The sequence below is a fragment of the Caretta caretta genome, chromosome 10 (genome assembly GCF_965140235.1).
Source record: "Caretta caretta isolate rCarCar2 chromosome 10, rCarCar1.hap1, whole genome shotgun sequence".
NCBI classification, from domain to species: domain Eukaryota; kingdom Metazoa; phylum Chordata; order Testudines; family Cheloniidae; genus Caretta; species Caretta caretta.
The window spans coordinates 42,971,281-42,991,422 of NC_134215.1; the positions used below are offsets into that span (position 1 = coordinate 42,971,281).

General features: G+C 44.3%; 1 protein-coding gene across 4 annotated transcripts in view; it reads right to left on the reverse strand.

Annotated features, from left to right (window-relative positions):
* BBS4 (Bardet-Biedl syndrome 4) overlaps positions 1-20,142 on the reverse strand; it is a 96,946-nt gene that overhangs the window by 8,793 nt on the left and 68,011 nt on the right. For 3 of the 4 annotated variants that reach the window (XM_048867367.2, XM_048867369.2, XM_048867370.2), the window contains 10 exons: positions 19,728-19,791; positions 18,614-18,725; positions 17,826-17,898; positions 15,341-15,394; positions 10,483-10,610; positions 8,901-8,955; positions 7,424-7,492; positions 6,073-6,225; positions 5,750-5,921; positions 4,445-4,514 (listed from right to left, as the gene is read on the reverse strand). In XM_048867367.2, coding sequence (XP_048723324.2) covers positions 4,445-4,514; positions 5,750-5,921; positions 6,073-6,225; positions 7,424-7,492; positions 8,901-8,955; positions 10,483-10,610; positions 15,341-15,394; positions 17,826-17,898; positions 18,614-18,725; positions 19,728-19,791 — 950 coding nt within the window. The remainder of the gene's footprint in view (positions 1-4,444; positions 4,515-5,749; positions 5,922-6,072; positions 6,226-7,423; positions 7,493-8,900; positions 8,956-10,482; positions 10,611-15,340; positions 15,395-17,825; positions 17,899-18,613; positions 18,726-19,727; positions 19,792-20,142) is intronic. The other variant, XM_048867368.2, reaches the window with a different exon arrangement.

Here is a 20,142-nt window from a genome sequence, read left to right on the forward strand (position 1 = left end):
CAGGGGAGCCATGAACACAAACTGGGTTTGTGTGCACAGTTGTATACAACTTGCTCTAAAATGGCAGCAGGCACCCACCAGTTTGGTGGGGAAATTTGTGCTCAGTGAACTTTGTGTACCAAGCGAGTGAAGTATTCCATGTAAACCTGGTTTCAGCGTAACAGCCGTGTTAGTCTGTATTCGCAAAAAGAAAAGGAGTACTTGTGGCACCTTAGAGACTAACCAATTTATTTGAGCATAAGCTTTCATGAGCTACAGCTCATGTTGCATCCGATGAAGTGAGCTGTAGCTCATGAAAGCTTATGCTCAAATAAATTGGTTAGTCTCCAAGGTGCCACAAGTACTCCTTTTCTTTTCATGTAAACCTGGTTTCAATGTTAATGGCTCCTTCGACTGCTTAGCCTCCTGCTAAAGTCCCTCTCGCCAACCTAAACCTGGTTGGCCAAGTGTTTGTGTGTCCAGATCTGCAGCTGGAGTAAGTGCCTGTAAGTGGCACTTCGAGCTGCACTGTGCGGCACCTCTGCACAAATCTCCTCCATGTCTCCCATCCCCTGCCCCGGGGGAGCTGGGTGAATTGGCAGCTGTGAAGTCAGTCTGCTTGTCAACAGGGGGAGGTAGAAAGCATCCTATGGACCCCTTGTCTGAGCACCCACAAATCTTAATGTGCACAGTGGTTCAGTGGTGGGTGGGTCTTTACACTGTGCTGGGAGAGCCCTACTCTGATCCATATAAGGCTTCTGCCGCTCTGAAGATCTGCAGGAGAAGGGCTCTCTCCTCACAACTGTGGGACAAGACAAGCTGGTGGCGTGAAGCCGCACGGTTCCAGGTTCTGGAATTGACACATGCCACTGACAGTGTCTGACAAGCCAGCAGAGTCTCAGGATGCTGCAGAACAAAGCTCTCTCATCCCTTTTTCCCATCTTCCTTCCCTTCTACCCAAAAAGTTGAAGTTCCATGCAAGGACTATGTTAAGAATGTGGCATTCCCCGATGTTGGAGTGCTGTGCTGTGCTGTGCGGTCCTATCACTCTCTGGATGCAATGCTGAGTGTTTATTTCAGAAATGCAGTTTGGCTCCCAAAATTCTCATTTTCCAAAGCTTCCAGGCTCTTAGGTAACGCACAGAAACCCCATGCAGTAGATTTCCCTCTAGCAGTCCCTGCAGTGCTCTGACAGTGCCAATTGTGTGGGCAAGCTAAATGAGCAAGACAGTTGACTCCCTCTGCTCTCTGTTGGTGTATGGACATCAGTGGCCGGGTCCCCTTTCTTCCTTGAATAGACAACATGGCTTACATTCTAACTGAGATTCCCATATTTTGCCTGAGGGATGCACTGAGAACTCACTAGGAGTCTGAACACGGCACTATCTTTGTAGAAAACTGAGTAAAGTGTGTCTGCCTCCTCTTGGGTACAAACAGGTGATCCACTGAGACAACAAGTCCCAGCAGGCAATGCTCTGTCTTGATCCAAGTGGTCTGATGCTTGCAGTTCATTCTGACTTGCAGGCTGAGAGGTAGAGGGCCATGGGCTGTGTTTGGCCAGGCCTTCTTTAGAATCAGAATCACCTTCCAAGGGGAGGAACACTAATAAGTGAGTGCATTAGAGGCACAATTTATAGTTGTACTTCTCCTCCAGGGAGGATGACCTTGCATGTAAGAGCAAGGATGAACCATCTGCACCTATCGCAACAGATGCAGAGCAAGTGCGCAGTGCTTCTGAACACTGATCAATAAAGTCGTGTCAGGAAGCTGGCACCCATTCCTGGTGTGAAAAGAGGCTGTTGGTGCCGGCCAAGGAGACCAGTACCTTTACTCTCTTCTCCAAGACAGAGGCCGCGCTCTTTGTGAAAGGTTCGAGTGCTGGAGACTGAAGCTTTGAAGATTGTCTGATAAGTAGCAAATCAGACTGTGTGCTGACCATGACCAGTATTCCCTCTAATTTTTCCTACCCATGTGCAGAATAAATTTTGTTATGTGCACCAAGAGGGAGGTGATGTGTGACACATCACCTTCCTATTGGTGCACATAACAAAATTCATCTGGTGGGGTGGGGCCGAGGGTTTCGGAGTGTTGGAGGAGGCTCATGACTGGGGCAGATGGTTGGGGTGGGGGTGTGGGTTGGGGTGTGTGAGGGCTCTGGCTGGGGGTGCGGGCTCTGGGGTGTAGCCGGGGATGAGGGGCTCTCGGCTGGGGCAGAGGTGTGGGGCAGAGGGCTCTGACTGGGGGTGTAGACTCTGAGGTGGGTCTGGGGATGAGAGGTTTGGGGGTGCACTAGAGCTCCCCAGGGCTACAGTGGAGAAAGAGGACTCCCTTCAGCTCTCTCTCCTTGCAGCAGCACCTGGGATGGCGGGGAGAGGTGCCTCTCCCCCGGCCACGGCAGGGCTGGGCTTGCTCAGGGCTGGGGGAGGGGCACATGTCTCCTGGACACGGCAGGTCCAGGGCCAGGCTGGGTCGGGGCTGAGGCGCCTGTCCCCCAGCTGCAGAAGGTCCAGGGCTGGGCTGGGTAGGGGAAGGAGGAGGGCTGCTGCAGCAGGGCCGGGGCTTGGGGAGAGGCATCTCTCCCTGCCACAGTCCTGAACGCCAGCACGTCACTTAATAGGCAGCTGCGCGGCCACACAGCTTAGAGGGAACATAGGCCATGACTATGGGTCATGGGTAAGCAATGCGACAAAGCTGTAGCGAAGGAGACTGTTAAAAAGGTGATCTGATTGCGTTTAGGACCTAACTTATTAATTTCCTTTAACACAGAAACTATTTCTAAAGCACTGATCCCACATCTAAAAACCTCACTGCCTCTGTCAGAGCCCAGGAAATAGATACACCCTGGAGAACAACCTTTATGCAAAAAACACTGGGGTGGGGGTAGGCAAGAGCTGATTTATAAGAGCTGTCCCCAAAGAGCAGAGAAGGAAGTGGACAGGTAGGACAATCATTACTTAAGGAAGCAATGGGAGAAAGGAGACCCATATATTAGCCACTGTCAGAAAGAGGAAACCTCTTTTATAAAGACACCCACAAGGTCCTTTTCTTTCCAGACTTCAGTCTGGCACCCAGAGGAAATATCATATGCTGCTGCTATAAAAATTATTTATGCAGATGGAAACAGAAACTGTAGTCATCTCCCCAGCCAAACTGTGTGAGATATGCCAGAAGAGAATACCCATGGGAATGGGATAACTGGAGAAAGTACAAGGGATGTCAACTGAACAAACCACAGAGATCCAACGCTTAAACAGCCTGAGTTTGCCTCCCAGCAATCAATGGCCGTTGGTTTGAATGTCAGCTTTGATGCAGTTTTGTTTTTCTGCTAATTCTACATGGCTGCGGCATCATGAGAGTGCCAGGTAGTTAGGCAGCATTTGTAAAGCTGAATTCTAATTCATGCGCTTTGATCTACCCACAAAACACAGTACCAAGCAGCCTGAATGCGCTCCTTAACTCATCTGATCCCCTGACAAATCACAGAGGGCTTAAATTCTGAAAGCTAGGAGAAAGAAAAAAGGACTTGGTGGGTAGTGAATTTGGTGTGAATGTTTGTTTCATACATGCAGCATGCTCTCTTATTGTAGGGGTGTTCACAAGTTACCAATGACATGTTATTGGCAAAGGTGCAGTTTTACTCTGAAAAGCAACTCAGTAAAAAAAGCACAGTGGGGAACTGTGTATCTTGTCTCTCAATAACTCCTGTCTAAACGTGCTCAGTTTATGAGCTTTCAAACGATCTTGGGTTCCCTAAGTCAGCCTGAGATTTTCCTCCCTACACCTTTTCACAAGTAACATTATGCAGGCCCCATTTCTTCAACGAGATTGCATGGTTGTAGTGGAAACTGAGGGCAGGATTTGTCCACATGATTTGACCACAGTTAACAATTCTGCTGATGCATGAGTGGGAAGAGACTCCAGCTCTCTCTCCCAGTGCTGTGTAGGGCTAACAGGAGTAAGAACTTTGCTACTAAAGCGAGCAGGTCAACTCTCAATACGTATGTGCTGAGTGAGGGGCTGTTTCCACGGTCACTTTGCAGAGCACAACTGCACTAAAATATCAAACGTGTTTAAAAACCTGCTGTTCTTTTTATAGGCTTTGGAACTTCCATCATTGCTAAGGCTCCATAGGGGAAAACTACCCGTCACCACTGCCATCCGGCTGTAGAGAGAAGAGACTAAAAGACTGGTGCTGTGTGGTTCACCTTGTTGCCATTACAGATTAAATTGTTTACCATTAGTGAAGGCTCTCGTTATAGCCCTATTATCAGTATTATCATAATGTCTAGAAGTCCCAACCAAGATCAGGGCTCCATTGCACTAGGTGCTGTACGTAGACCTAATGAGAAATGGCCCCTGCCCTGAAGAACTTACAATCGAAAGAGACCAGAGGGACAAAAAGGGAAACAGATGAGCAGTGGGGGGGAAGTGGCTTGCCCAAACGACCATCAGGATTAAGACTTACTGGTCCAGCGCTACAGCTTGCTCATAGGATCGTTTTGCATTCTCAACATCTTCGAGGTTTGTCAGAGCCACTGTCCAAAGAAACACAGGAACACAAATAAGCTCGCTAGCAATGCAAACCCTCCAATTCACTCCTCTGAAATAGACTTTTCTGCTTTCCCAGGCATAGAGCCTATTTGCAAAGGATAGTTCTGAATGTCAATGCTTTATTCCACTGCTCTTGGAGCCCCTACATCTGAATCAGGAACAGCAATGACACCTCCACAGGAACTGATTTTAAACTCTTTAACTAGCATGGGACATACATTCTTGAGTTGGAAGGTTCCTATTAAACCTGTCAATCAAGATTTTTGTAGCCAGCTGTGCCTACTCCACGGCATGCCTTGCTTGTATGCAGAAATCAACACCACTATGAACACTTCCCACACCCAGCCAACTGCAGTAAAGAAAGTAAATGGTGAATTCTCTGTAATTTGAAGTCTTTAAACTATGATTTGAGGACTTCAATAACTCAGTCAGAGGATATGGATCTATTTCAGGAGTGTGGGGGGAGGGGTTTGAGGTTCTGTGGCCTGCAATGTGCAGGAGGTCAGACTAGATGATCACAATGGTTCCTTCTGATCTTAAAGTGTATGAGACCAGAAGTTGAGTCCCAGTCCCAGAAAGAAGAGAGACATTAGCGATCTGTCTGGATTTTAGGAATCCTGCAATTAAGGTACCTGCTCAAAGTCAGGGCTTCTATGCAGGTTACCCAGATCGTTTAATCTCCCAGTGCCTCTGCCAGAGTAGGGAGGAGAACAAGGTGAATCCCCCTCTTGAATGTACACAATCCCCTTACCACTGGAGTTGCAATGCCTAGTTTCTAGTTTTTCTAACCTTGGATTTAGTGCTGGTGAGGAGTGCCAGACTGAGGATACCACAGAAACCCCAGTGCTCTAACCAGAAGTCATTGCATAAGCAGCACCAGTGCAAGCTTCTCTGCATCACCCCACAATGGTCCTCCCATAAAAGCTGGGACCAGCCATGGTGGTTTGGAGGACGTAGTCACTAGTCTATAGCAAGAACTGTATTTCAGTGAGTGAGAAGGCGTTGACTTTTGGTCACTGAAGATCTGATTTCAAACCAGTCCATGACCTGCTGGTGAAAAACTTCTGAATACCAGAATGCTGAGTTATCCAGTCTCAGATAACAACTTGCACCACCTCTTGCTTTCCCACCTTAAAATCTGATATTTCCCAAAGATGATATTCATGCAGCTCTGTGGGGTAGGAGGAAGGGGAGAGGGCAGGAGGGAAGGGTCATTTACCTGCCAGAAGCATGTAGAGATCTCCCATCCGGGGCTGGAAATTGACAGCGGCGCTGAGAAAGTGGAAAGCAGATGCATACTGCTGCATTGTCAGGTGGACTAGCCCCAAATTGTACAGAATCTTCCAGTCAAAGGGAGCTAAGTAGTTGGCTCGCTTCAGGCAACTGATAGCCTGCAAAGAGGAACAACACTGCTAGTAACATACCCTGAGTGGACAAGACTTTCTCCAGTCTCCGCCACAGAGGGAGGATCCTTGTTTTATATTTGTTCTTACACAAATCAAATTAAATATAGATGGAAATGGAAGGGAACCAGGCACTTACTGCCACGTATTTCTTCTTGCCGAAGAAGCACATTCCAATGTTGTTCCATAATGGGGGGCTTTCAGGCATGGTGTAGGCTACTACCCTGTACTTGGTGAGGGCTACATCAAAATCTCCGTGAGTCTGCATCATACTGCCAGCTGCCAAGATAGCCTTCAAAAGAGCTTGACAGTGAGTGGTTGAGGCACTGGGCTTCCCCAAACATGGTGAGGAGAAAATGCTACAAAGTTATTAAACTAAAAACAAGACCAGTGGTCTGAGCGGAGATTCTCTTTGGGGAACTCTCTGCTAGAGGCTTCCAAAGTAAGAACAACGGGGAAATCTACATCCTGGCTGGGAGAGGGCAGGGCACTGGGAAAGGGTCCCATGCTTTCCACATCCTCTTTCCTGATCAAGGTGGCTAATAAACGCTGCATCCTGACTAGCTAATTCTCTTTCAGTGATTCACAATAAAAGCTTCCAGAAGTCTGGGTTCTGAAAAGGTCCAGATACTAATCATTTCTTTCATATGACAAACTGGAACAGAAACCTTCCCAGGGCAACTTAAGGGGAGATGAAAACATTCCTTAACTCCAAGGCATGTACAGCAAACCCTGGACAGTTCACACTACTGGCTGAGGGTGACACTGCAAACTACTGAACATATGTGATTAAAAAGAAAATCAAAGATACTGCACCAAAATTAACTTAGTTTAAACTAAACTACATTTGTCCAATAAATTATTTGTAATACTTCACAGCGAGCTAGCATAGAGTCTGGAAAAGTAATGTAGTCTTCATCATAATAATACTTGGTTTGTATTTATTCATTGCTTTTCCATCCATAGATCTCAAAATGATTTACATTATCCCCATTATTCAGATCTCATCCTTAACTAGCTAGACCAAAGTTACCCTCCATTATAGCTGGGAGAGAGACCATGTATGAATTACGATCTTTGCAGACTAGCAAAGGAGTGATGTTCCACCACACCATCCTTATTCACTTGTGTCTGTGCTCTGCTCCAGAAAGTCGCAAAGGTATACTGAATTCCCAGGAATGTGGTGCACAGCGCTCGTGATGAATTGCAACAGTTTGAAGTAATAGGTTAGAGAAAAGTAATTTCCATTTGTTAAAAATTCTTCTATGAAAAATATATGAAACTTTCCATTAAAAGCAAACAGGCCCCATAGATAATATCCTCTATCCCCATCAGATGGAGGTCACAGAAATGCATTTTGGAACAAGCTTTTTAGGAGCTTGGCCTCCTTCTCAGCCCATGCTCTGGTACTGGGGATATTTTACACAAGAATTAGTTTTTACAGGCCTAATGTCATCACTAAATTGGCTAGTATATAGTCCTCATGGTACCTTATAATTGGTGGGATCATATGTAAGTGCGTTTCCAAGATGTTCAAATGCCTTCTGATAAACCCCAAGCTGGGAAAAAACAAAGGAGTGTCAGAAATGCAGGCCCAGAAGGGTTAAATATGCAGATAACAAACAGTGCTTTTGGTTATCACTTAAAGTAAGGGATTCATAAGAGTTAGCTTTATTCTGTTGCAGTTACACTCTCACATGTGCAGTGTTCTTACTTCACAATCCACAACCAGCTGGAACAAAATGGATTCCTCTGATAACAGAGGGAACACAACTCAACCCAACGCAGACTGTCTAGCCCAGAAACTAGATTTCTATATAGTTTGTGTTGGGGAATAAGAACTATCTGGAGAGTTTTTTCTACAAAGGAGCAGGAACTGACTTCCCGAGCACTATAAGCCACAGCACAGATTCCCTGACCACTTTTTCTCCCTCCCCATGCCCTCCACAGCACCCTTCCCTGGTCAGAAATGCCCCAAAGTCTATCTGCTTAGACTGCCCTCAACAACTGAAGTAAATGGGACTTGAGAGTGCTCAGCAGCATTGCAGGCCCATACAGAAGTGAAGCTAACCCTGACCACATGCTTAAGTCTCACTGGCTTCAATGGAGATACTCAGGAATTGCACTGGTATAATTAAGATATAAATTCAACCCATGGTGTCTCATGTTGGTCCATGAATTTATTCAAACTCCATTACCTTCCCCTTCCCCCACAACTGCACCAGTGCCTATTAACAGAAGGCGTCTAACCCCTGCTGTGACTCATGGAGACAATCAAGACTGGCAAGGTATTTGGAATGAATTTTGGAGTCCAGGGATGTGATACACCACAAAAAAGCGAAGTCACAGTGTGGACAGTTGTGCAAGTTTCTGCCCACGCTACTCTGCCCAGGCACCATACTTTGCTCTGCCTCTCCTGCTCCCTCCACAGCTCTACTGATGTCCTTCAATCTTGGCCTGCAGCCCCCTTCAGCAAAGGATGACAGCTGTACCAAATACTGCAATGAGGAGGTAATTTGGGAGACAGATGATCTTTTGCTCATGACCCAAGTCCCTAATGATAAACGTGCCTGTGTTATTTAAATCAATTCCGATTTTCTCCAAGGTGCATTAGTGTTAAACAATTTCATGGCTGCTTTTCTAAGAGAATAACTCGCTAAGCTCCTTCCCCAGAAACAAGGTAATGACTAGTCATGTTTTACTGTACTTGGAAGAGTGAGTGACACAATTAGGGCAATAGCCAAATAGAATTCCTGCTCTGGCTCAGAACTAGGAAATCAAGTTACTTCCCTTCAGGAGCCAAATGAGAAAAGAAGAGACAGAGGAGCAAGCTCCATCTTGTCTGATGTGCCCTTTTGAGAAATATGTCAAACTCACATGGAGATGAATAGAAATTTACTCCATATGCAACTGCCAAGCCATTTAAAATATAATTAGGTCCACATAGTAGCCAGCAGTGTTTTGTACCTGCAAATAGAGTAAACCCAGGGTCGTAAGGAGCTCTGTGTTTTCTGGAGAAAACCTGAAATACAAAACCCAAAGTTTTACAATTCTTGGCAGTACTAATACAAGGTGAAGTGTGGAACCCCTGAGACTCCACTCAATGTAAGAAACATCCCTGTTACTACTGCAAATATAACCAACTAATAATATCACCTTCACCACCACATGTTATATCTGAGCACCTCAAAATGTTTTACAAAAATTAATCACTCCTCATGCCCCTCTGGGAAGTAGGTAATATTTTATGTGGGTAAACTGAAGTGCAGGAGGTTAAATGACTTGCTTAAGATCTCAAAATCACTGTCAGAGCTGGAAACAGATCTGTTTTAACCACAAGATCACCTTTCCCAAGGCAGAATGCAGGCAATAGCTTTGTGGCTGATGGGTAACTTACACTACTCCATTCAGCTGAACTGAGAACAAGACAGACTCACCCCAAATGGACACTTACAATGAATGTGTCATGTATTTTCAATTGCAGTTTATGATTCCCAAGCCCTCATCTCTAACTCTACCTCATGTACAGTTTTGTAGGCTCTTTAAAAAGGCTCCACATTTTCAAGGCCTTTCAAGCAAATAATAAATAATGAGCAGCAAAGAGAGAAAAAGCAGATTGGGGACACCACATACTAATGAACTAGCTGCTTATACAGAGAGTTAGGTTCCACACCCCAGTTTGGAAGGTGCATTGTGCTAACACCTAGAGGTCTCAACCAGGTTGAAATCCCGTTGTACAAAGTGCTGTACAAGGATAAAGCAAGGACTGTCCCTTCTTCAAAGTTTGGAATCTACAACAGGCAAGGCACATTAGGTTGTAACGTCTTTTGTTCGGGTATGATAATACAAATAATAAATTACACCACCGCCAACGGGGATGAGAAACAGGAGAGGATGGGGTAACAAAACTAATAGGATGCTTTAGCTCAGACTAGCTGTATGCACAGTTCCAATGAGCAGCAGTAACTGCCAATTTTCTTTCCTGGACATCTGTCCACTATGCAAAACCACTGCTAATTTAGCTGGTGTGGGACAATGCAGATCAGGATTGAGGGACTGGGCTGGAAAACTTACAGCACCAGCCTGGCTCTAGCCAGGCTATTAGATCCTCACTTTCATGCATCAAAAATTCACCCAGTGAAGTATATAACAATCCAGTAAGTTCAAAATGGCTGTTGATTGCTCACTGCTCTTGCCAACAGTAAAGCTGTGACAGTCGTGAGCAGCAACCATTCAGCTCTGTGTTTCAGGCTTTAGCACATGAATCATGGGACTGGAGAAGTGGATTTTGTATACATTTGCTCCCAGCACCTCCATTCATTTCTTGGCAAGGGCTCCACTCTTCTCTTGGCAAGGGCTTCAAAGAGGTACCTCTATCCCTGACACATTGTCAGCTGGAGTAAGAGTACTGCAGCCAAGATCAGAGATGGTCACACAGATGGGAAATCCCAGATCTGCCCAGGAGCATTGTCATTTTAAAATCATCAGACACATTCCTGAATTCACCAATCAAAATTCTCCTAAAGAGGTGGGGGGATGAAATTCTTACTCCACTGCTTTCTTATAGACTTCGATGGCTTTGTCGGTCTCCCCTTGCAGCAGGTGAATTTTTCCCAGCATCATGTATGTCAGATCATGCCTGTTGAGCTGCAAGGCATCGTTCAGCTGGTCTTTTGCCTACACACAAAACCACACACAGAACAGAGAGAGTAAAATCAATGTGGTTGCAGAGTTGACAGTGAAGCAATGACCCAAAAGCTGTCAGCTGTGAGAACCAACCCTCGTGTTACTACATGGAGGGAAAAGGGATCAAAGGCTCCAGCCAAGTTTGAAGAATCTTATTATAAAGGCCCAACCTATGAGGTGGTTGTTGAAATGAGCTCTGCAACAGGAGTCATGGGTTTTTAGGGAGAGCACTTCAAAGCTGAGCACTTGAAGTCAAAGCAAAACATATTGATCTGCCAAGAGAGATACAGAGGCCCATTTGTTCCTGTACAGTATCCGAGATCCCTTGGGGGCTGCTAAGTTTGTTCCCTTAAAATATGCATTTACAGTTCACTTCACTGCAAAATGCTCATGCTAGCAATGAGCCAGGATTGCCATGTAAATGCAGAAAGAATTCAACAGCTCTAGCCAGGCACACGTAAATCCCCTCCAATGGGGAACACTTCCAAACTCTTATTACTGTAACATCTTCCTCTTCCTCCCAAGCTGAGCCAGTGGGAGGGCAATAAAAGTTTGCAGCTTTCTAGCACATGGCACATTAAAAGAAGAGATGCTGACAAGGTAAAAGACAGAAAAGGATTTATGCAGTACTGGATATTCATTACCAGCAAATGTTAAACAGCCAGCCGTCTCCACAGGCTTCATTATGTTTTATAGGTCCATGTGATGTTATGTAAAAAGTATGCACTCCCCAGAGGTAAGGCTGTCAGACTAATGGGACACTTTATTGGCTAACTGGTCCCCAATTTGAGATACCTTTTTCTTTCAAAAGTATTCTGATATACTTATATTTTCCCCATAAGCCAAATGAATGAAGGGACATCATCACAGATGGCAGGTCACAGATATGGACCTACCTTCTAAACATCTCGCTGTTGCTTTGCAATGATAGGGAAAGGTGTATGAGTAGAGCCCTGCAAATCTGTGGATGCAGATATCCACGGACCATATTTGCAGATTGTGGATCGGATGCAGATACAAATTTTGTATCCATGCAGGGCTCTAGGTATGAGCTCAATACAAAGACTGCAGTATTCTTAACAGAAGCAGTTTTAAAGGAGGCCTGGCCTAACTACAACCTTGCTGTGATGCGGACTGTAACAGATACAGTGAGTCCACCACCCTGCTTGATGGTGCACTTAGATTGTGTAATTCAATACTGATTTTAAGACGAATACAGCTCCCACTTGAGGCAGCAGACAATATTTTCTCTCTGCCAGGGATTGATTAGTAAGGGAATTTTTACATTTTTAGAGGCAGGGAGTGGGGAGATCAAATTGGGAACCAATCGTTCCCTTGAAATTCTGTGTTTTCCATCTAAAACAGACACCTCACAAAATCAACACCAGCAGCTCAGTTCTCATCAGGGGAAGCCATGCAGTGACACCTAAGTGAGTAGCATGAAATGACATATTTGGAGGGAGTGCAAGGGGATCAAGAGTCCAATTTCAAATTTCCTAGGTGTTCTTTTATTAGTTGCTAAGCCCCAAAAGCACTGCCAATGCATCCACCCCCATCCAGCCACTCCACAGCAGCAGAGCTGCTCTGTGACCTCTGCTCCAGGCTTCCTGTGGGAGTAGCTTCTGCACCACTAGCAAGCCTGCCATGGAGGCAGGGAAAAAGATGAGCCCCTCCAGCTCAGCTGCTCTACAGTGCACAGCACCCCTTGCTACCTCCAACATGGAATCTCCAAATCCTGCCCTCAGCCCTGTGCAGAGCCCTTTCTCAGCCCCTGAGAACTTCCCACCACTGAGCCCAGCTGCTTGGACCATATGCTGGGGCCAGGATTTGGGCCTTACACCATTTCCATCTTCAGGAAGGTACATCCCATGAGTTATAACCACCTCCGTGAGGCTAGAAACTCATCTACACCTTTGTAAAAGGCTCCAAGACAGGAGGAGCATCCCCTGGTGTCAGAGCATGGTTTGTTATCCAGCTAGACAGGCAAACTCTAGGGGTCATCTCAGAATGGCTAGAAGACTTCTTTGAAAAATGGAAATACTCTCTGGAAAATCCTAGTTCAGACAAGACCTGTCAGATCCTGTCTAGACTAGAGTTCTTGGTCGCTTTGTAACCCAAATTCACTGGTTGCCAGTTTACTCAAGTTAATTCCCACAACTGCAATGGCAAATATAAACACCCCACATTGCTTTTAAACAGGAAATGAAGTTTATTCTATGGCTTAGCCTAGAGTGAGCCACCAACATTTGGGAAGATGTCCACATTTTCATTTATAGTCCTGTTGGTTAACTTGAATGAAGTGTCAATCTTGAGTTACAGCATGACCAAGAAGTCTAGTTTAGACAGGGTCTAAGAGGCTTACACCATCCCCTTTTGGCCACCTCCAAACCTCATTTCACTCTGCACACTGCCAGGGGATACATCTGTTAGTTACGGACTCATTAGTGGCTGATTTGTAAAGGGCTGAATGCCAGAATTTTACTGATGTAGCTGCTCTTGTGAGTTTATAAACAGAGAGCTCTGTTGGATTAACATAGGTGGAATAAATAGGCCCAAAGAATCAAAAGTGTTAACATGACCTTCAGAGTATGTCTACACTGCAATTAAACACCCTCCCCACTCGCAGGGTCCCAGAGCTCAGGCTTCAGCCCAAGCATAAATGTCCACACTGCAATTTTACAGCTCCGCAGCCTGGGCCAGCTTGCATGGGCCAGCTGTGGGTGTTTAAATGCAGTGTAAATATAGATTCATAGATATTTAGGTCAGAAGGGACCATTATGATCATCTAGTCTGACCTCCTGCACAACACAGGCCACAGAATTTCACCCACCACTCCTGCAAAAAACCTCTCACCTATGTCTGTGCTATTGAAGTCCTCAAATCATGGTTTAAATACTTCAAGGAGCAGAGAATCCTCCAGCAAGTGACCTGTGCCCCATGCTACAGAGGAAGGCGAAAAACCTCCAGGCCTCTTCCAATCTGCCCTGGAGGAAAATTCCTTCCCGACCCCAAATATGGCGATCAGCTAAACCCTGAGCATATGGGCAAGATTCATCAGCCAGATACTACAGAAAAATATACCCTAACTGTGCAACATTAAACGGTTTTAAACAAGGTTTGGGATTTTGGTATAGAGCCTGCTTAGTGCCACGGTAAACACACCATTAAAAATCCTTTGTAACCTTTCAGTACAGGTACAAAGAGGAGAAAAAAACAGCTAAAGCATTAGAAATGAAAAGTATTAAGTGAAGCTTTCATTTTAACATCTCTTGTTCCCTTTCCCTTTAGCTGTAGAGAGTCTTTAGAAGAAAACTCTGCTTTGTTTGACAGTTGTCTAGACGGTATTAAAGATGGTAATAACTGTCCTTTGGGGGAAAAGACAAGTTAGTTGAGATGGACTGGAGTTGTCATTAAAGTCTGATCTTGTTTTCTAGAAGGCAAAACAAAACAAACACATAGAAGGGGAAATAAAAAAACAGCAAAGATAGGAAATACAATTTCTGTCTCTGGTGTTGACTCTCACTTACAACCTCACTGCTGGAAAAACACAAGCCCAGCACACAGTCTTATCAGCCACTGAGAGAGTTGGCAAACTTGCACCAGCATCAGACTATTTAGGGCATTGCTTTTACCTGCCTCTTTGTGGTCACAGATTTACAGCAGTGTTGCAAAATATGCAGTTTTGGCCAGTTGAGCCAGACTCTTATTCGACATAAAGCAAAAGGAGAAAGATAGGAAAGAGAAGAAATAAGGTGGGTCAAGAAAAGAACACGCAAGAAAGGGTGTGGGGCAGATGAAGTCTCACATCCCAGGTAGAGATTTAGCCGAGCCGATGGAGGTGGCAGTGTCATCCGGCTCCCTCTTTCTGGCTCGGACTGGTCAGGCATCTCTCAGGATTAGGATGAAGAAAGTCTGGGGACCCCGGAGACAGTGGGGATGGCAGCCATGATAGTGAAACTTGCTCCTTCCCTGTCTGTCAGCCAGCATTGTGGTAGCCACTCTGCTCATTTTCATCTCTCAAAGTCTCTTTTTGAGAAACCCAAAAGTCAAGTGATGGGCAGATTAGCCCGTTGTTATTTTGTCCACCAAATAGGCCTAATTTCCGACAGACCTATTTTGGTTCATGGATTTCCAGTCCCACACTTCTCTTGTTTACTAGGCATGATCTCAACAATCCTTGAGGTATGTCAATAGGCCATTTTGTGTGGACTAATTCAGATTTGTTTCTCCATTTTGTACCTTTTCCCATCAACATATATTGGTATTGTGACATTTTATAAAACTTTCACTCACTTCTTATAGTTGAGCTCCAATTAGGGTAAATTTGTAGACCCGATTATCACAACAGATCAAACATTTGAAACAGCTAAGAAACTAACCTGACTGTACGTGATCCCTTTATCAGTAAAACTACTGAAAAGAGAATCAGGTCTCTAGTGATGTGTTAAGGCTTGTCTATATGGTGGGATAATGTGCACTAGAGGGGTGTGAATTCTACAGCACGTGAATTCTGTTGCACACTATCTGGCCTGTGTAAACCCTGCTGGTGCTAAAACTTCCTTAATGTGAGAAGTTTTAGCGCACACCAGCAGGGTCTACATGGACTAGTTAGTGACAACACGTTGGTGCGCATTAGAATTCACACCCATCTGGTGCGCATTGCCACACCATGTAGACAGGCTCTCAGTGATTTGTTTGGACAAGACAAGAACTTGAGTTACCTTGTTGAAATGCTTCAGGTACATGTAGCACACGCCCAAGTTATGGCAGATCTCCTACATATAAAGGAAAAAGCTGCATAAGGGTGAACTTGGCACTGGATAATCAGAAAGAGACTAGTAACAGTTATTGGTTTGGATGGGAACCTCCATGGACTTTGTAGTTCAGAGAACTCGCTACACTTCAGCCATTTTGATAATCTATTTGGCTTTATCCTCAGCATAAAGAAGTGAGCATCCCAGGGGAGATGACAGCAAGAGAGCAGTGAGGACAAAAGAGGGAAGGCCTGTGCAAAGGGATATATACTTGGCTGAGACTGCACTGGATTCCCAGTGGGGAGATATGAACCTATCACATGTGACCTCTATTATACCAAGAGGCGTTCTCAAAACATCCCTAGCCTATGATAAACCCCATGATTCAGGGGATGTGTGTGAAATTTTGGCCCAACTGGACACAATTGGAAAGTGGGCCTAGCTGACCAGAATACAGGTCCTATACCAGAGAGGCTGGGATCCTTTCAGCATCCTAACTATGCTGGTGGCACCATAGGAAACATTTACACCCATCCAGTTCATGGCTAAGAATTTGTTAACAGACAAGCTACATGCTGTCTTTTCGGGGATGGGAGGAGCTATGCCAAGCAGCAGAGCACCCCCACAAGTTTCCCTTCTTCCTCTGCTAATAACGTACCCCACTTTACCAGTGTAGAAATTCTCTACGTGCACTAGGTAGATCTCTAGCAGTGAGAATGCAGTCTATGAAATATTTTACCCTCCTATCACAACAGAATGGCCCTCTCCTACATACAACCCCTCCAGTTGTGAAGAATGGTAAAGACACAAAGCGCAACTCAAGGCTGGGTTAAGTTGGTAGGGTGCTTCCATACAAGGAAAGTGGAAGTATCAACTCTGACTCCAGCACTGAGCATGTTATGGAGATACCTGTCGATGCCTGCCAGACGGGGTAGTAAACCATAGGTTTAAAGCCATGCCCAGCACACGCCACAGATAGTTTGTTTACTTAGGGCAGGACTACACTGCAATCAGGAGGTATATTTGCAGTACTTGGAGACATACTCAAACTAGTTTTAATTTAGCTAGATCAAAGCCAGATCATGGGCAGCTGCATGAGCTAGCGCCACCCGCCTAGGATGCAGCTGCCGTTCCTACTGCCGTGGCATCACTGCTATTGCTACTCGAGCTAGCTAGGCCAAAGATAGCTGGGGTGGATCTACACAGGCTGCAATCACATCTCCCAACTACAGTGCAGACCTACCCTTAGGAAAGAATGGGGTTGAAAGGCAATCCATTTGATAAAAGCAGAGCTGGGTGACCATTTTTGGCCGAAACATTTTCCAGGTAAAAATGCAGATTCGAAGACCCCAAAATGTTTCCCAAATTACTGCTGGTTTTGCCAAATCGTTTTGGTGGGAAAAAAACAAACAAAATTTAAAAAAAAAAATCAAAACGTTTTGATTTTTCAGTTAGAAACAACTTGCATGTAGAAATTTCCTTTATTTTTATTTTAAAACAAACTATCAAAAAGGTTTAATATTGGTCTACGTCAAAATCTTTTGTTTACGTTGAAACATTGCAATTTTGTCAAAATGAAACATCTTGTTCAACCCCAAATTATTCATTTACTTTTTTAAAACACACTTTGATTCATCAAAAATTTTTAAAAAACACTTTCGTTTTGATTTGACCTGAAACTATTTTTAGATTTTTCAGAATTGCCAGTGACCTGAAACGTCCATCATTTGCACAGCTCCAGGTAAAAGTTGTACTCGCTGTTCAGCACAGAGTGGGTGGAAGAAGAGAGAGTGGTACCAAATACCCACACATATTGGGCCTAATTTATAGAAGTGCTGAGCACCTAAAGGCACAGATGAAGTCAATGGTGCTTGAGCCTCTGGGAATCAGGCCCGATATACTTTGTTTTAAGCATGCATATGATCAATGGCTTGCAGCATGAGAGCCCATGTGCAGAAACACAGCACTTCCCTTGGAGTCTCTTTCTCAAGGAGCTGTGAACCACAACCTCTCTCTTTCCTTACCTCCCACCAGCTCACTTTACACTCATTGCTCTTTGCAGATCTCTTCTTTCAGCTCTTCTCCTAGTTGGGAGGGTTTTATTTATTATTAGTCCTGTAACAGTGGTCCTGAATTTTGCAAAGACAGACATCACTCAGTGCAGCCCATTGGTTATTTGGGGGTGGTTTTGCACTACTTTGGGTACCACTGGAACAAGTTACCCAATTACCCATAGGATGTCAGTGGTACTGGAGGGTTTCTGGGCTGGACAGGTGCTTCCCATATCTATCCTTAAAGTAATCTAGCTCAGTGTGTACTGAACATGGCTATGCAGGGTTTGACAAGAAGGCTTTTTTCCTGCAGAATACAAACATGCTGCATGGGTCTATGTTTGACTGTGCCCCAAGAAAGATTCTAGTGAACTACGTATGGCAAAAGGCTCTGTACTTACCCAATCCTTCTGGTTGAGTTTAGCGGCTTCATTGTATACTTCAATAGCTGCTTTGTGTTTCCCCAACAGAAACCTGTGAAAGAATTTCAATTTTTACTTTTCTCTGCCATTTAAGCATGAGGCCACACTGTGCAGCCACCAACCTACCAGCCAAGGAGAATATTATTATTTACATACCCCATAGGTCTGCAAATAAAATAAAATGCTTTGCAGTCTACCAATGACATATCTCTGTCTTAAGACATCTACAATCTAAGTAGGAAGAAGATCTCTTTGTAGTGAGTCAATGCTGATCTCTAGCAAGCCAGAGGATCACTGCTGAGAGAAGTGAGTGCTCTCTTCATGGGCATGAATGCACTGCTTCTGCAATGCTCCCTTTGACCAAGAGAGAAAGGCGCCTAACTATCTTTGCAGATCTGGGCCTAGCTCCCAAAGAGACAGGTGCCCAACACACAATCACATGCACACAGGCAGGGCTTGGTGGTACAAACCTGCACAGCACATACCTGCATTAACAGCTCTTGATCTAATCATCATTATTACTTGTCCCCAAGCATTAAAATACAATGAAAAAAAAAGTCATGAAAGAGCATCAATGTTTACAACTAGACAGATGCACTGTGCTAGAGATCCTAATTTAATAGGGAGTTCTCGTCTATGGAAACCAATCCAAGTGCTGATGGTGAGGAAACATACTTGGGATCTAAATGGTATTAACTTTGCATCTGGAACAAAGCTTGCCATGTCCTGTGTGACACTTCAGAGTGTAGGAATAAAATGACACTCACAATGATCGCGCCACCTGTTTGAGGTTGTCAGCACTCTGAGGATTTAGAATGGAACATGTCTGAAAAAGTTCTAGGGATTCTTGAATCTTCCCTTCTAAGCGAAATATCAAAGCTGCAAAGCAACACACACAAGGCAAATTAGTTCATTACTCTGTAGGGAAGACAAGCTGCATCACTGGCAGGCCTGGACTGTACAGGGAGGACAGATGGACTGTAACAGTTTCCATTCAGATGCTCCCTGTATTACAGCAACATAACCAGAAACTCATATTTGAGTAGGCTGAGGTGCCAGCACTGACTGAGCTAGGGTGAACACAGGACTGTGTTTGCTTCGAGGCTGAAAACCACTTTAGAGGGGAGGGAGCCCTAAGTCTTCAGTAACAGAAAGTCTGAAATTCTCTTAGCCCCTGAAATGTTCCAGTGTACTGCAATTTGAACTGCAGCACTGATGCTCACCAATGACCTTCAGATCATCCCCCTGCCTACATTCTCCAACATGACACAGGGAACGTCAGCCTTCAGGGCCATGTTCCTTTACAAAATAAATCTCTTTCTTTTCATCTCGAGAACAGATTGTGGTACTCTAAAGAATCGAGGGTGGTTTGAGATAATGCTTTTCATTTTCATAACATTCCAAGGCAATGAATGTTCTGACTGTGTAAGCAAACACAGCAGCCACTATATACTGAACATTAATGCATCCTTAAAGGAAACCATAACCAAACAATTACCTTAAAGAATATGGCTCTAACAAAAAACACATTTCACATGACACAGTCAAATGCACAGGGCCAATTATAACCAGAGCCAAGCATCAGCAGTTCCAGGAAGATCTGAAGATATCGGATTACCAAGAAAAATCCATGTACTCACAAGAAGAACCAATCCTCATCTGTTCATTAAAGTGATAACCATGGATTTGAAAATTAAACCAGGCAAGTAGAAACATTTCAGAAGTTATAGCATGTCTATGCACTCAAGCACATTTTCATAAGTCCTGCTAGAGTTCACATATGGTATTTATATTTGTGGACTGTTTTTTTTAAAACAGGGAATTGCATTTCAAACCAGAAGTAACTCAGTAACTTATTTACATAGTCTTCATCTGGCATACCTTGAACATAGACTGCATATTCACACATTCCCTGAGTCTCGTGGAGTTGCTCTTTGATAGCAATCTGAAACAATGAAGTGAAAATTATATAAAAAACAGAATTCCTGTCGCAAGAGCATCTCTTGGACGTTGAACTTTATTCCCTTATATTAAAGAAACAGGCAACCCAATAATATAATAGTTTACAAAAAACCCTATAAAAATCTTTCAGATACCAGTATTTCAGTAAAGAAAAACTACATTTAAGGTGATATTTATTTCAGCCTGGCTAAATATCCACCCCTAATCTAGTTGGAAAGCATGTTTTCTATGTACTGTGATTAACTCAACTACACTACACCAGTGCTCATAACACAAAGGCACAATATCTTCAGTCTTTCATTTACCCTGAATTTAACAAACTGAATTTGAAAAC